This window comes from Protopterus annectens, chromosome 8.part0 (genome assembly GCF_019279795.1).
Source record: "Protopterus annectens isolate FY-2018-M chromosome 8.part0, PAN1.0, whole genome shotgun sequence".
NCBI lineage: Eukaryota > Metazoa > Chordata > Ceratodontiformes > Protopteridae > Protopterus > Protopterus annectens.
Window position 1 is genome coordinate 53,520,006 of NC_056741.1, and position 14,169 is coordinate 53,534,174.

A 14,169-nucleotide genomic window follows, 5' to 3' on the forward strand; every position below is an offset into this window, starting at 1 on the left:
ATGCATTTAGTATCCCACTAACATCTGAAAACATATTTTATAGTATTATATTTACGCTCATTTGGAGATTAAGATTAAGTCCAATAAAATGAGGAATATTATATGTAAAAAAAGAAGGTGGTTTGGGGTTGATAAATCCTATAGTGTATACAGTCTCTTTACACTTGTGCAAAGTATTAAAGTTTGAAGGGTAATAACTCCTTACTGGAGAGAATTTTTAAAACTAAATATAGTACTGAATGGGGTGATTTTTTTGAGTTTTAAGAGAACGAGATTATGTGATAATAAGGAAATGAATTATCAAGACAAAATTTGCTTTGGAAAATAATGAATGAAACTGAAGATGAGAGAAAGTCATACTATTATGGAAAGTTTTTTTGTTGCATTTATCTGTGGAAAGATACTTGCAAAAAGGGCTGCGATTAAAACAGGAATGGAAAGACATAAGTACTTGGAAATGACAAGATTTAATGGAGGTTAATCATACAAAAATTACCAATAAAAGCAAATAAGCTACACAAAAGTAACAGTAATAGAAATTACATATACTGCAATCAATCTGAAACCAGTGAACATGTTAAGCTGCAAAAGAGTTAAATCATTATGGAAAAAGGTGATAGATTTGAAATATTTAGAAAATTATACAGATATAAATACAGTAGAGCATCGATAATCTGAAATGTCACTTACCCGAACCAGCCTTCCAAAGTTTTCGGGTAGGAAAAATCATAAATTCTGAATATGTAAACATTATATGTATTTGTCTGAGCATGTTTTTTGAGCTTGTAGTCAAGCTTGTGTGTGAAAAATATTCTTTACTGTCTAATGGAATCACTGAATGGTTGAAAAGTGCACTTCTGTGTGCTGAAACAAGATTTTAGAAGTTTTTTATCTGGTTCAATTATATGTTTGATTATCCAGTTTATCTGATCTACCCGAGGTCCCAATTAGTTTCGATAATACACTCTCTACTATAGTCTTAAAATGGATATGACTAAGTATGTATATTATGGAGACAAGACGAAAAGTTACATTAATAAAATTCAGAAAAAGATAATTTCAACAATTTGGACAATATTCAATCAAAGAGTGAAGGAATTTATGCTTAATGAAAAAGTACAATTGTGTACACTTACCATAAATGTAGATGTTCGAGTGTATTCACTGTTGCAGTCATTACATTTGGGTAATCCTGCTGGCAGGTTTCCCTCAGTCGGCCAGAATTCCAAAATCTTGGGTCCTGCGTCAGCTGTTGTCAGGGATATAAAAGAAGCAGCCAACGCCATTTTCTTTAGTTTTTCTTGCTCCAAATGTCAGGTGCCCCCTAAAAGGGTAGCCAAAATTTATATGTATATATAAAGTTACATGCAGCAATATAAACTTTACCTTCATCCACAAGCAAATACACCACATAGGTTGTATAAATCAGAGAAGGAAAGATAGGTTCCATCAGAAAAGGGGGGATGGCGGGTGGGTAACCTGGACTGCAACAGTGAATACACTCGAATATCTACATTTATGGTAAGTGTACAAAACTGTACTATGTTCTTCGTGCTTCACTGTTGCAGTCATTACATTTGGGTAGATTTCCAAAGCTATGGTTGGGAGGCTGGAGCTAAACAGCATTAGGAGCGGATATGAGACCCTGCAGTACTGCAGTGGCAAAGCCTGCCCTGGATTTAGAGTAGAGTGGCAGATGATAGTGCTTTGTAAAGGTGTGCACTGAACTCCAAGTAGCTGCCTCTAAAATGTCCTTGGTTGGTACTCCCCTGAGAAAGGCTGCTGAAGTGGCTGCAGCTCTGGTGGAATGTGGCCTAATGCTCTTGGGCACTGGCTTGCCATGGTATAAGTATCAGAAATGAATGCAGTGGCCTATCCACTTTGAACTAGTCTGCTTTGAGATAGCCTTTCCTTGTGATCCTGCAGCATATGCCACTAGTAATTGCTCTGTCTTTCTGAAAACTATGGTTTTGTCCAAGTAGAATCTAAGCTGTCTGTGTACGTCCAAAGAATGCAGAATTCTTTCTCCTTGTTCCGTGGATTTGGATAAAAAGTTGGCAGATGAATGGTTTGGTTAAGAACCACACTGGACACCACTTTAGGCATAAATGTTGGGTTTGTCCTCGGGGAGACCCTGTCAGGACAAAAAATAATAAAAGGTTCCACAGCCATGAGTACCTGTAGCTCTGAAACTCGTCTTGCAGAAATTATTGCTAGGAGCAAAGCTGTTTTCCAAGATAAAAACTTTATATCAGCAGTAGCAGCTGGCTCAAAAGGAGGCAGGGTGAGTTTTTCCAAGACATAGTTGAGGTCCCATGCAGGCATTGGTGATCTCCTTGGAGGCCTTACATTTTTGGCTCCTCTGAGGTACTGTTTTAATAAGGGATGAGAAAAGATTGGTGGCTCTGCATTGTAATGAGCCAAAATGGCAGAGGCATGAATTTTAATAGATGAGAAAGATAGGCCTTTGTCCAGCATCTCAGTTAAGTATTGTAAAATCTGAGGAATATATGGCACAGCTGTATCTGTTCCTTGTGCCTGGTTCCAAGCACAGAATCTCTTCCATTTTCCAGCATAAGATTTTCTAGTACTAGGCCTTCTGGCTTCCAAAATGACATCCATCACAGCTTTGCTGAGAGGTGTGTTTGTATGACTACATTATCCGCCATGCTGCCAGGTTTAAAGTCCTGAGTTGGCTGTGCAGGATCGGATTGTTTTGCTGGGACAGGAGATGCGGTACTTGAGGGAAGGTCCAAGCTGGGCATCGAGATAAGCTCCTTAATATTGGGTACCAGTGCTGGCGGGGCCAGTCTGATGCAATAAGTATCATCTTTGGCTTCTCCGGTCTGACCTTTAGGAGTACCTTGGGGAGGAGAGGCAGAGGGGGAAAGGCATATACCGATAGTTTTTTCTAGCTGAAGGATAGGGCGTCCACTTTCCATGATTGTCTGTGATAAATCCTTGTGCAGAATCTCTTTAGTTGGTAGTTGTGATGGGAGGCAAACAGATCTATGTCCGGGCATCCACATTTCCTTGTTATCATGCTGAAGACTTGTGGATCCAGATGCCACTCGTGGGGATCCATGAGGTTTCTGCTTAGTTTGTCTGCCAGAGTATTTTTCCTTCCTGGCAGGAATTGTGCCTACAGATGTACTTGGTAAGTCAATGCGGTGTCCCACAAAGTCATGGGTCATGGCTAGTCTGCAAAGGGGGTAAGAATGTGTGCCCCCCTGCTTGTTTATATACCACATGACTGTGGTGTTGTCTGTCTTTATCAGTAGTTGTCCTGGATGAAGTAGGTCCTTGAAGGCTGTCAGGGCATTTTGAACAGCTAGCATCTCTTTTTGATTGATATGTAGATACATTTGGTTTGAAGTCCATGTTCCCTGAATGCATCTTCCTGACATGTGGGCCCCCCAGGCATAATCTGATGCATCCGTTGTTAGTGTCTGCCTGGCTGGGGGTAATGTGAATGGCTGTCCCTTGTTTTGGTGACAAGCCTTTGCCCACCATCGAAACTCCTGTTGCAGGCAGGGAATGAGAGTAATTATAGTTTCTAGGCTGTGGCAATGTTGAGTCCAAACACTTTTTAGGTACCACTGAAGTTTCCTCATATGCAGTCTTGCATATGGAATGAGTAGGATGCAGGATGCCATGAAGCCCAAAGCCTGCAGAATTTTTCTTGCAGATAACTGGGCCTTTGTTGCTAACATTTTGAAATAGGTTGTCAGTTGCCTTTTTTTGTCTGGCGTGAGATAAGCCATCTGGGCAGTTGTATTTAAGCTTGCACCCAAGAATATTATCTCTTGAGAGGGTACTAGTTTTGATTTATTTTCGTTGACTGTGTACCCTAGGCACGTTAGAAGTTTTTTCACAAACGCCAGATGCTGTAGAAGGATGTCCTTCTTCTCTGCTTGAATGAAACAGTAGTCCAAGTAAGGATATATTTGTATTCCTCTTAGTCTGCAGAATGCAATTACTGGTGCCAGGCACTTTGTAAAGACCCTGGGCACAGTAGATAAGCCAAAGGGCAGTGCAGAGAATTGGTAATGCATCGAGCCAGCCTTGAATCTGTGGTATCTTCTGCATAGTTGTCTGACTGGGACATGCAGGTATGCCTCTTTTAGGTCTAAAGTTACAAACCAAGAGTTCTTGCCCACCATGGGCAGAAGCTGCTGCAAAGTCAACATTTTGAATTTTGGTATATCCAGGAATGTGTTCAGAATCGATAGGTCCAGTATTGGCCTCCAGGCCTTGTCCTTTCTGGGTACCAAGAACAGTCTTGAGTAAAATCCGTGTCCCCGCTCTTGCGCTCTTGCTCTGGCATTTGTTGAATGGCCCTCATTGCCCATGAGGGATGAGACTTGTTTTTGTGCCTCTGTCCATTGATTTTTTTGGCAGATCTGGCCAGCCGTTTGCCTTTGGCAGGGTATGGAAATGGAACTTGTAGCCTTGTGACATGATATTTAGAACCCACTTGTCCTGGGTTATAATGTCCCAGTTCTGAGAAAAAAAAGTGCTAATTTTCCCCCAAGGGTGCTGCCAGGAACTAAGTGCTTGGTGCAGGAAGGGGGAAGTCATTGGGACGGTTTCCTGTAAGGTTGTGATTTGTCTTCTCCACTTTTGGAGGTAGAAGCACCCCATTGCTTTGACCTGTATGAATCTTGCGCCTGGGATCTGCCTCTAGGGCGTCTGGATCTGCCCCTTTGAGGTTTGTCTGACATAGGAAAGGACCAATTCTTTGTTGGCCAGTGTCTACTAAACCTAGGCAGCTGTACTTGTAAGAAATCTTTGACTGTTTGCATAGATTTAGCCTTGTCCTCCATTTTCTTTAACACCTCTTCTGCCTTAACACCAAACAAAGTATCATGCTGTAAAGGTGCACCTAATTAACTTCAACATGATCAGGCAGATTTTGTTCCTTTAACCAAGCATGCCTTCTAATTACAGAACCTGTAACTGTGGCCCTACAGGAGGCCTCTAAAGAATCAAAACCACATTGCAAAGTATGCTTTCCAACTTGTTGCAATATATCCTGCATTTCCTTGCTTTCTGCACATTCAGAGTTTAACAACATTTTCTGTTTAAGCAATGCCATGACAGGTTGCTGATATCTGAGCATATGAAACTGACAGTTTAAGGCCCTTATAGCCAAAGTAGCAGATGTGTAAACCTTTTTTCCCCATCTATCCAGTGCCCTAGAATCCCTGTCAGAAGGGGTAGGGTTTTTTGCAGCGGAAGCCTTAACTCCCTTGGGACCCTGAGAAATAGATTCTGGGTCTGCAGCAGGGTTTTTAAAAAGGAATTTATGTGAGTCAGGAACCCTGTAATATCTGTCAGGCTTAACTGGAGATGGAGGCAAGGAGTCAGGGGTAAAGCTAGACTCCGAAAACACATCGTCCACAATGTCTAACACAGGATGGATGGCTAATGGCTTGTGCTGAGGTAGTAACAGGAAATCCCCGAGCCTCTTTTTAGATTCTGAAAAATCTTGGCTCTCCCAGTGGAAATGATCCCTCATGGTATGCAAGGTTTCCCCAAATGAATAATCCTCAGGAGGAGAAGCTGAAGGTATGGAGTCTTCAGCATCAGAATCCTCATAGGGGAGAAGGAATATTCCTGATCAGAAGAGGAATCAGAAGAAATGGAAACATGATCTGAAGATTCAGTCAGTCTCTTGCCTAGGCCGCTTATCAGGAGGGGGATGGGAACCCCTGATCAAGGTAATCAAGTCTTCGGCCATTTTTGAGCACCTGTTTTTTTGGGCATGGAGGCCTGTCCACGTGGCTCTTGAGTTTGCTTCTTTGCCTTTGAAGGTGCTTTAGTCTTTGAAGTCAGTTTAATGTACAGATGTTTGGGTCTGAATACACCCTCAGAAGCCGGTGCCTGCTCATCGGCTCCGGACCTATCTGAAGGATTAGCGCCCGAGGCTCCAATACCTTGAGTTTCCAGCGGCATGGCCGACTCCACGTGGGAGTTGGTAGTGGCCTGCGACTCTAAAGTAGCTTTCGTCAGGGGCTGCGAAAGTGCCTCACTGAGAACCGGCGACTGGCTTAGGAGAAGCTTCGTTATCGGTTTTGGGCCTCGGCTGTCTTTCTTTTTCTTTGCGTGTTTTGTGAACTCCGGTAGTCGGACGGCTTTCCGACATTTCTGGATAATTAAACCTGCGTCCAACGTAGTTTAAAGCAAAATCATACTGACGCTTAATAGTGCGTTGGTTAAATCTAGCACAAAACCGACAACCCAGAAAGTTATGATCAGGGCCTAGGCAAGGAATACAGTAAGAATGAAAGTCCTTATGAGGTATTTGCTTCCCACAAGAAATACAATTATTAACTTTTTCTGACATCGGTTCTGGAGCAAGAAAAAAGTTTCCCCAGTGAGGTACTTGGCTTTATAGAAGACTTCGGATCTGAAATTCGAACTCGAAAATCTCAGGAGTCGGCCGACCGGCACTTGCGAACTGCTTCTGCTTCGGGCACCTTGCAGCAAGAAAGACTGAAGAAAATGGTGCCGGCTGCTTCTTTTATACCCCTGACGACCTGACGACAGCCGACGCAGGACCCAAGACTTTGGAATTCAGGCCAACTGAGGGCAACCTGCCAGCAGGATTACCCAAATGTAATGACTGCAACAGTGAAACACGAAGAACATGTGGGCTTTAATAAATATGTTAAAAAATATATTTTGGCTGTGGATAGTGGAGTAGGTGTTCAATAATGTAAAATGGGTAAGTTTTTATAGTAAAAGGAATTGTGACGTTTGAGTTATGTACTTATTAAAAACTGTTAAATTTTGAATAACATATACTGTAAATAAGAAAAATTGTACATATTGTAAATAAGATACATTGTATATAATAAAAATTAGTATTATGAAAAAAAGGTAGGGGTCCTTTGTTTAAATAAGCAGGATCTTTTCCATCCACCAGGGCTAAGCACCAACTTAAGCAGCTAGGACTCCAGCTGAACATCTGATCCAAAGGACGGCATAACCCAAATGTTAGAATACACACACTCTCAAAACAGACACTAATAACTTAATCTTCCTATCTAAACAGATGTGTACAGTATGGTTCTACTCATTCAGCATGTGGATTTTTATAACAGTCCTACCTGGTTCATCCATATGGGACATCACCCAGTTCATGGCAGCTTCTGCTCCAGCATTTCCGGTGTAGTAAACTGCTTTTCGACAGGCCTCCATAGGGAATCCCATTTCTGCCAGCTGAATGACAATAGATTCATCCAGCATTGGAGCTGCAAAAGCAAATTAGAAACACAGCACAGGGGTCAAAACAAATGATCATAATGTTCCATTACCCCTTCAGACCAAGCTACAAATCACAACACATTCTGTTATTACCTACACAGCGCCTAGTACTGAAAGGAAAACAGCAACAAAACAAAGCAGATGGCAATATGAAGAAAACAGCAAAAAAAAAAAAAAACCCATATGCATTTCTCATTTTTTGTGCATAGCTTGCCAAGTCCTTAAGTTTAACACCATTCATGATACTTAGAACAGCAGTATCTGTACAATGGTAAATATTAAAAGTTTAAAATACATAGGTGTATATCTCTGTATAAAAAGGGTTTAACACCATTCATGATACTTAGGACACCAGTATCTGTACAATGGTAAATATTAAAAGTTTAAAATACATAGGTGTATATCTCTGTATAAAAAGGGTTTAACACCATTCATGATAATTAGAACACCAGTATCTGTACAATGGTAAATATTAAAAGTTTAAAATACATAGGTGTATATCTCTGTATAAAAAGGGTTTAACACCATTCATGATACTTAGGACACCAGTATCTGTACAATGGTAAATATTAAAAGTTTAAAATACATAGGTGTATATCTCTGTATAAAAAGGGTTTAACACCATTCATGATCCTTAGAACACCAATATCTGTACAATGGTAAATATTAAAAGTTTAAAATACATAAGGTGTATATCTCTGTATAAAAAGGGTTTAACACCATTCATGATCCTTAGAACAGCAGTATCTGTACAATGGTAAATATTAAAAGTTTAAAATACATAGGTGTATATCTCTGTATAAAAAGGGTTTAACACCATTCATGATCCTTAGGACACCAGTATCTGTACAATGGTAAATATTAAAAGTTTAAAATACATAGGTGTATATCTCTGTATAAAAAGGGTTTAACACCATTCATGATCCTTAGAACACCAATATCTGTACAATGGTAAATATTAAAAGTTTAAAATACATAAGGTGTATATCTCTGTATAAAAAGGGTTTAACACCATTCATGATCCTTAGAACAGCAGTATCTGTACAATGGTAAATATTAAAAGTTTAAAATACATAGGTGTATATCTCTGTATAAAAAGGGTTTAACACCATTCATGATCCTTAGAACACCAATATCTGTACAATGGTAAATATTAAAAGTTTAAAATACATAGGTGTATATCTCTGTATAAAAAGGAGGAAATCAAACATGATCATGAGTCAGTGCTCAATCACAAATCATTGAAAAACTGCAGTTCTTAAGTGTTTTTACATGGATGCAAGATTCCCCTACGCACCCACACCCCCTGCTAAACATATGTACACCAACTCAGACACTGCACTGCAATGCAATCACATATTCTAGCTTTTTTCCCCGCAAACTGGCAAAAAAATTTTTTTCAACCAAAGGAAGATTAAGTGTGTATGTATGCTTTTACATTATCAGCTGATCTGAGAGAGGACCCTGCTTAACTTGGCTTTGGTTGGGTATTTTCCCCATATCAGTCAGAGCTCAGTATTACTTTTTTCAGCAAAACCTTGCATTTTGAGATGTCTATGTCCCTATTCCAGTACAGGGATATGATGCAACTTGCTTGATGCATAAGCACCAGAGTTCCCAAAGCGTTCCAGTTTGCCCCAATAACACCATCAAGCACCTTAGGAAACAAAAAAGATCAGACACTAAAATATGAAACAAGCAATATAAGGATCTGTAAACTGACCAACTCAGAGGGAAATCCAGCAGCAGCTGGCAAATGACCATTCATCTGCAGAGGGTGGAGGGAAGGCATTTCCTAACCATCATAAAGGTCAATCTCATATCAACTAATATAGTATGAAGGTATCTATTACAACACTGATTACCCTGCCAAAGTCGGCTCTCTGATCAGAAGTATGAAGTCCCAACTGAGGCACAGATGACTTTGGTTCGATTAGGAGGAATAACTTGGGGAGGATAGGAATGTCAATGCAATACCTGCTCTCCTCTTTCAGACAGGAGGGTGTGGGATGTGCTGGGGAATAACCACAAGTTCATGCATTTTTCAGGTTCTACAGCCATCTAAATTAGTGGCAGTCAAAATGCAAGATGGGTGGGCATACGAGGCATACATTTCGATGCTGGCTAAAGCAGTTCTTCCCTATTGTATGACTACATGCCCCTTCACATAACTTAACACAACAGAGGGTTACGTTACGTATTAAAAATCTCCCTCACAAGCAGAATACACAAGGCTGCAGGTGGCTCAACTCCTCTCTGCATCTCAAGTTCACTTTCTCATCCCCCCTTTTCCTCTACTAATTATCCTGGGTGGCTGGAGGCCTGTGATCCAGGAGGGTGGGTGTTGCAGTTGAGTTAGGAAGAATAATGGGCCTCACAAGAGTCAAGCTGCACTGAGAAAGGAGCCAAAACAAAGCTACAAATGTCAAGGACCCTCCATGACAGGTCCTTGGTGGGCTGAAACCCAGGCAGTTAACAAGGTGGATGGTGACAGAGAACTGCACAGAGTCCAGACAACAGATTCCTAGATTAATAGCTTCCTAAGAGTAGCCAGACTACTCAAAATGATGTGAAGACAATAACGCCTGCTGAAGGCATGCATAGTGTGCAAAGTAGCTGATGCACAAATGCAGGCACTGTCCTGAAGCAAGCACTGAAGGCAGCCGCTTTCCTGGAGGACTGGGCTTTGACTGTAGCATGTGCCAACATGGGGAGTGGCTCTAGGCACAGCACTTGCCATTTGGGAGCAATCCACCACGAAAGTTACTATTAAACAGCTACAACCCCCTTTCTTCCTATAGCAAAGGAGATGAACTGATCAATCTTCAACTCATGAATCTGCATCAAGTAATTCCTGAGCTGTCATGCACATCTGGGTTATGAAGGGCTCTCTTCCTCCAGCATTTTTCTGCCATAAAGAAAACAAAGATTAAACCCTGACTCAGGGAAGAACTCAAAACTACCATTGGAGGGAAATAAAGCTTCACTTTAAGGGGCGTATTTGTGTTTCCGGTAAACCAGACATGATTCCCTAGCCATAAAGGCCTGCAGCTCAAAGATGTACTTCATAGGGGTGTAAGCTACCAGAATGAGGCCTTCCAGAAAACATACAAATGGTAGATGGATAAGCCAATCAACCAAAAAGTGTGAGAGATTCCTCAAACTGGGTAAACAGATACACAACTCATTCCACTAACTGCCTGACATGCCAGTGACAGGCTCTAATACTGCCCTTCACGTGGTCCTGATACACAGAAGTATCAGACACATATACCACAATCATGAAAGGACCAAGAGGTTTGCCTGTACAGTTAGTAACCTTATAACCTGAAACCATGCTTTTCTTGTTCAGTGTTGTCTGACAACGAAAATTATTTTCTTTGAATATTGTGATAAGACATGGACTCGGTAGCAATGACAAGTATGTGTAAAGGAATATCACGCTGCAGAAATGAGAATGCTTCCAACAGTACCTCCGCTACTGTTTTGCTAAAATAAACAGAAGAGGGGAAGGACCAAATACTCCCACATGACACAGGTCACTCTCTTGACTAAACCACTTCAGGGAAGACCTGACCAGGGATAAGCTCTGAAGGGAGTTGAACTGTCTGTTCACCATCCCAAGATGGAAATTGGTAAGAGTATGGCACCTAAGTCTATGGCCCAATGCCAAAAATGCACTGCCTCTCCACATGAGACAGAAGATGATGCTCAGAGGTACAAGCCTCATTGAGATGCTACCTACAAAGTAATCACAGACAGTGAGCACAAATGGTAAGAGAACACACCCCTTGTTTGGTTATAAACCATAAGAAAACAGTGTTGTCTATTACCCTCTGAGCTCCTATAAGGACTCTGAAGGCACTGAACTCCAAAAATCAGGGTCATCTTCTCGTTTGAAGTAATATGCCTGTGAACCACTAATTTTCTCCGTGTGTCTTGTCCCTTAAAAAGTAAAAATGCACCCCCCCCTACTTCTGCCCAGATCTCGGGCATCTGTGCTCAGTGGCCGTCTCATCTACAGGACTGCAAACAGAATCCTCTGGCATACCTCCATTTATAGGTACCACCACAAAAACTTCTTTCTAATGGTGGGAATCAGGAGCACCGTTGTTGTGACCCCAAAAATTTGAAAAGTCACTGTAGCTTCTGCATGTGTAGCTTGACCTAAGGGAACATTAAAATGGAAGCTGACATAACCAAATGTCCTCAAGAATACTCTCGCCAAAAAAATGAGTTTCCCTGAGGCAGAAGGAAAAAAATCCTAAAAGGGAGACGTTCTGGCATTTACTGACAACACTCTACTCAGTTTTATGTTATTAACCATGACAGAACATTGATTCACATTGGCCTTTTCCAGACATAGTCATAGGGCACTGTCTGTTTACAGGACCATATTAAATTCACACAACAGGGGCTTCCAAGATGACCGCACACAGATCAACAAGTTGATTAGAGCCGACTTCCAAGATGGCTGCACACGAGTAACAGCTTAACTCTAGCCCTCCAAGTGTGAAAACGGAAACTTAGAGTAAGCCAGTGGGCCTAGATTTCTGGGTAAATTTCAGTGACTGGCTACTAAGTACACTGCCTGGATGCCAGGAAAAAAAAGAAAGAGAGAGGTCCTGAAGGAAAATCAGCTGCAAAAGGCGACGAAAAAATACTGATGGGGAAAAGAACTACAGCTGTTCAGCAAAAAGCACTACAAGCTTCAGACATGACTTCCAATGAATTAGAGGAAAGTATAAGGCAACTGCATACAGACATGACTAAAATAAAGGAAACATTGAGGCAGTATATAGACTCAAACAAAAAAAGTTGGAAAAAATGGAAGAAGTTTTAAACAGATATTCAGATAAGGTGATAAAAAGAACAGTTGTGTACACATCATAAATGTAGATGTTTGAGTGTATTCACTGCTGCAGTCATTACATTTGGATAATCTGCTGGCAGGTTGCCCTCAGTCAGCCTGAATTCCAAAGTCTTGGGTCCTGCATCGGTTGCCGTCTCCTCTTCCATGACGTCAGGTCGTCAGGGGTATAAAACATGCAGAAGACGCCATTTTCTTTACTTTTTCTTGCCCCCGATGTCAGGTGCCCCCCAAAAGGTAGCAATATTATATATATATATATATATATATATATATATATATATATATATATATACACACATGCATCAATATAAACTTTACCTTCATCTACAAGCAAATACACCACATAGGTTGTAGAAGATAGAGAAGGAAAGATAAACTGTAGAATAACAGGGGGGATGGCGGGAGGGTAACCTGGACTGCAACAGTAAATACACTCGAACATCTACATTTATGGTAAGTGTACACAACTGTACTATGTTCTTTGTGTTTCACTGTTGCAGTCATTACATTTGGGTAGAATCCCAAAGCTATGGTTGGGAGGCTGGAGCTAAACAGCATTAGGTGCGGCTATAAGGCCCTGCAGCACTGCAGTGGCAAAGCCTGCCCTGGACTTAGAGTAGAGAGGCAAATGGTAATGCTTTGTAAAGGTGTGAACAGAACTCCAAGTAGCAGCCTCTAGAATGCCTTTGGTTGGTACTCCTCCGAGAAAGGCTGCTGAAGTAGCTGCAGCTCTGGTGGAATGAGACCTAATGCCCTTGGGCACAGGTTTACCATGGTGTAAGTAGCAGAAACGGATGCAGTGGCTTATCCACTTTGAAATTGTCTGCTTTGAGATAGCCTTTCCTTCTGATCCTGCAGCATATGACACTAGTAATTGCTCAGTTTTTCTTAGAGCTTTAGTCCTGCTCAAGTAGAATCTTAGAAGTCTGTGTACGTCCAAGGAATGCAGAATTCTCTCCCCTTTGTTCTGCGGATTTGGATAAAAAGTTGGCAGATGAACTGTTTGGTTAAGAGCCACACTGGAAACCACCTTAGGCATAAAAGTAGGATTTGTCCTTAGAGACACCCTGTCTGGGTAAACTATGATAAAAGGCTCTACAACCAAGAGGGCTTGTAGCTCTGATATAAGAACTTTATATCAGCAGTAGCGGCTGGCTCAAATGGAGGCAGGATGAGCTTTTCCAACACATAATTGAGGTCCCATGCAGGTAATGGTGATCTTCTAGGAGGCCTTAAATTTTTGGCTCCTAAGATACTACTATAGTAAATGATGAGAAAAGATTGGTGGCTCTGCATTGTAATGAGCCGAAATGGCAGAGGCATGAATTTTGACTGATGCGAAAGATAGGCCTTTGTCAAGCATCTCAGTTAAGTATTGTAATATCCGAGGAATATGTGGTTCTGCTGTATCAGTTCCTTGTGATCGATTCCAAGCACAGAATCGCTTCCATTTCGCAGCATAAGATTTTCTAGTACTAGGCCTTCTGGCTTCCAAAATGACATCTATCACAGCTTTACTGAGAGGTGTCGTTCGTATGATTACATGATTAGCCATGCTGCCAGGTTCAGAGTCTGTAGTTGATTATTCAGGATCTGATTGTTTTGCTGGGACAGTAGTTGTGGTCTTTGAGGCAAGGTCCAAGCTGGGTATGGAGACAAGTTCCTTAGGACTGGGTATCAGTATTGGCGGGGCCAGTCCGGGGCAATTAAAATCATCTTTGGCTTCTCTTGTCTGACTTTTAGGAGGACCTTGGGTAGAAGAGGCAGAGGAGGAAAGGCGTAAACTGACCGTTTTTTCCAACTGAAGGATAGGGCGTCCACTTTCCACACTTGCCTGTGATAAGTCCTTGTGCAGAATCTTTTCAATTGATAATTTTGATGAGAGGCAAATAGATCTATGTCTGGGCTCCCCCATTTCTCTGTTATCATGCTGAATACTTGTGGATTTAGTTTCCACTCGTGGGGATCCTTAAGGTTTCTGCTTAAATAGTCTGCCAGAGTGTTTTGTTTTCCTGGCCGGAATT

At 41.4% G+C, this 14,169-nt stretch overlaps 1 protein-coding gene across 3 annotated transcripts in view; it reads right to left on the reverse strand.

Moving 5' to 3' along the window:
- The window catches only part of USP5 (ubiquitin specific peptidase 5), a 2,313,977-nt gene that overhangs the window by 258,628 nt on the left and 2,041,180 nt on the right, over positions 1-14,169 (reverse strand). For all 3 annotated transcript variants that reach the window (XM_044079605.1, XM_044079604.1, XM_044079606.1), the window contains exon 16: positions 7,116-7,259. In XM_044079605.1, the coding sequence (XP_043935540.1) occupies positions 7,116-7,259 (144 nt within the window). The remainder of the gene's footprint in view (positions 1-7,115; positions 7,260-14,169) is intronic.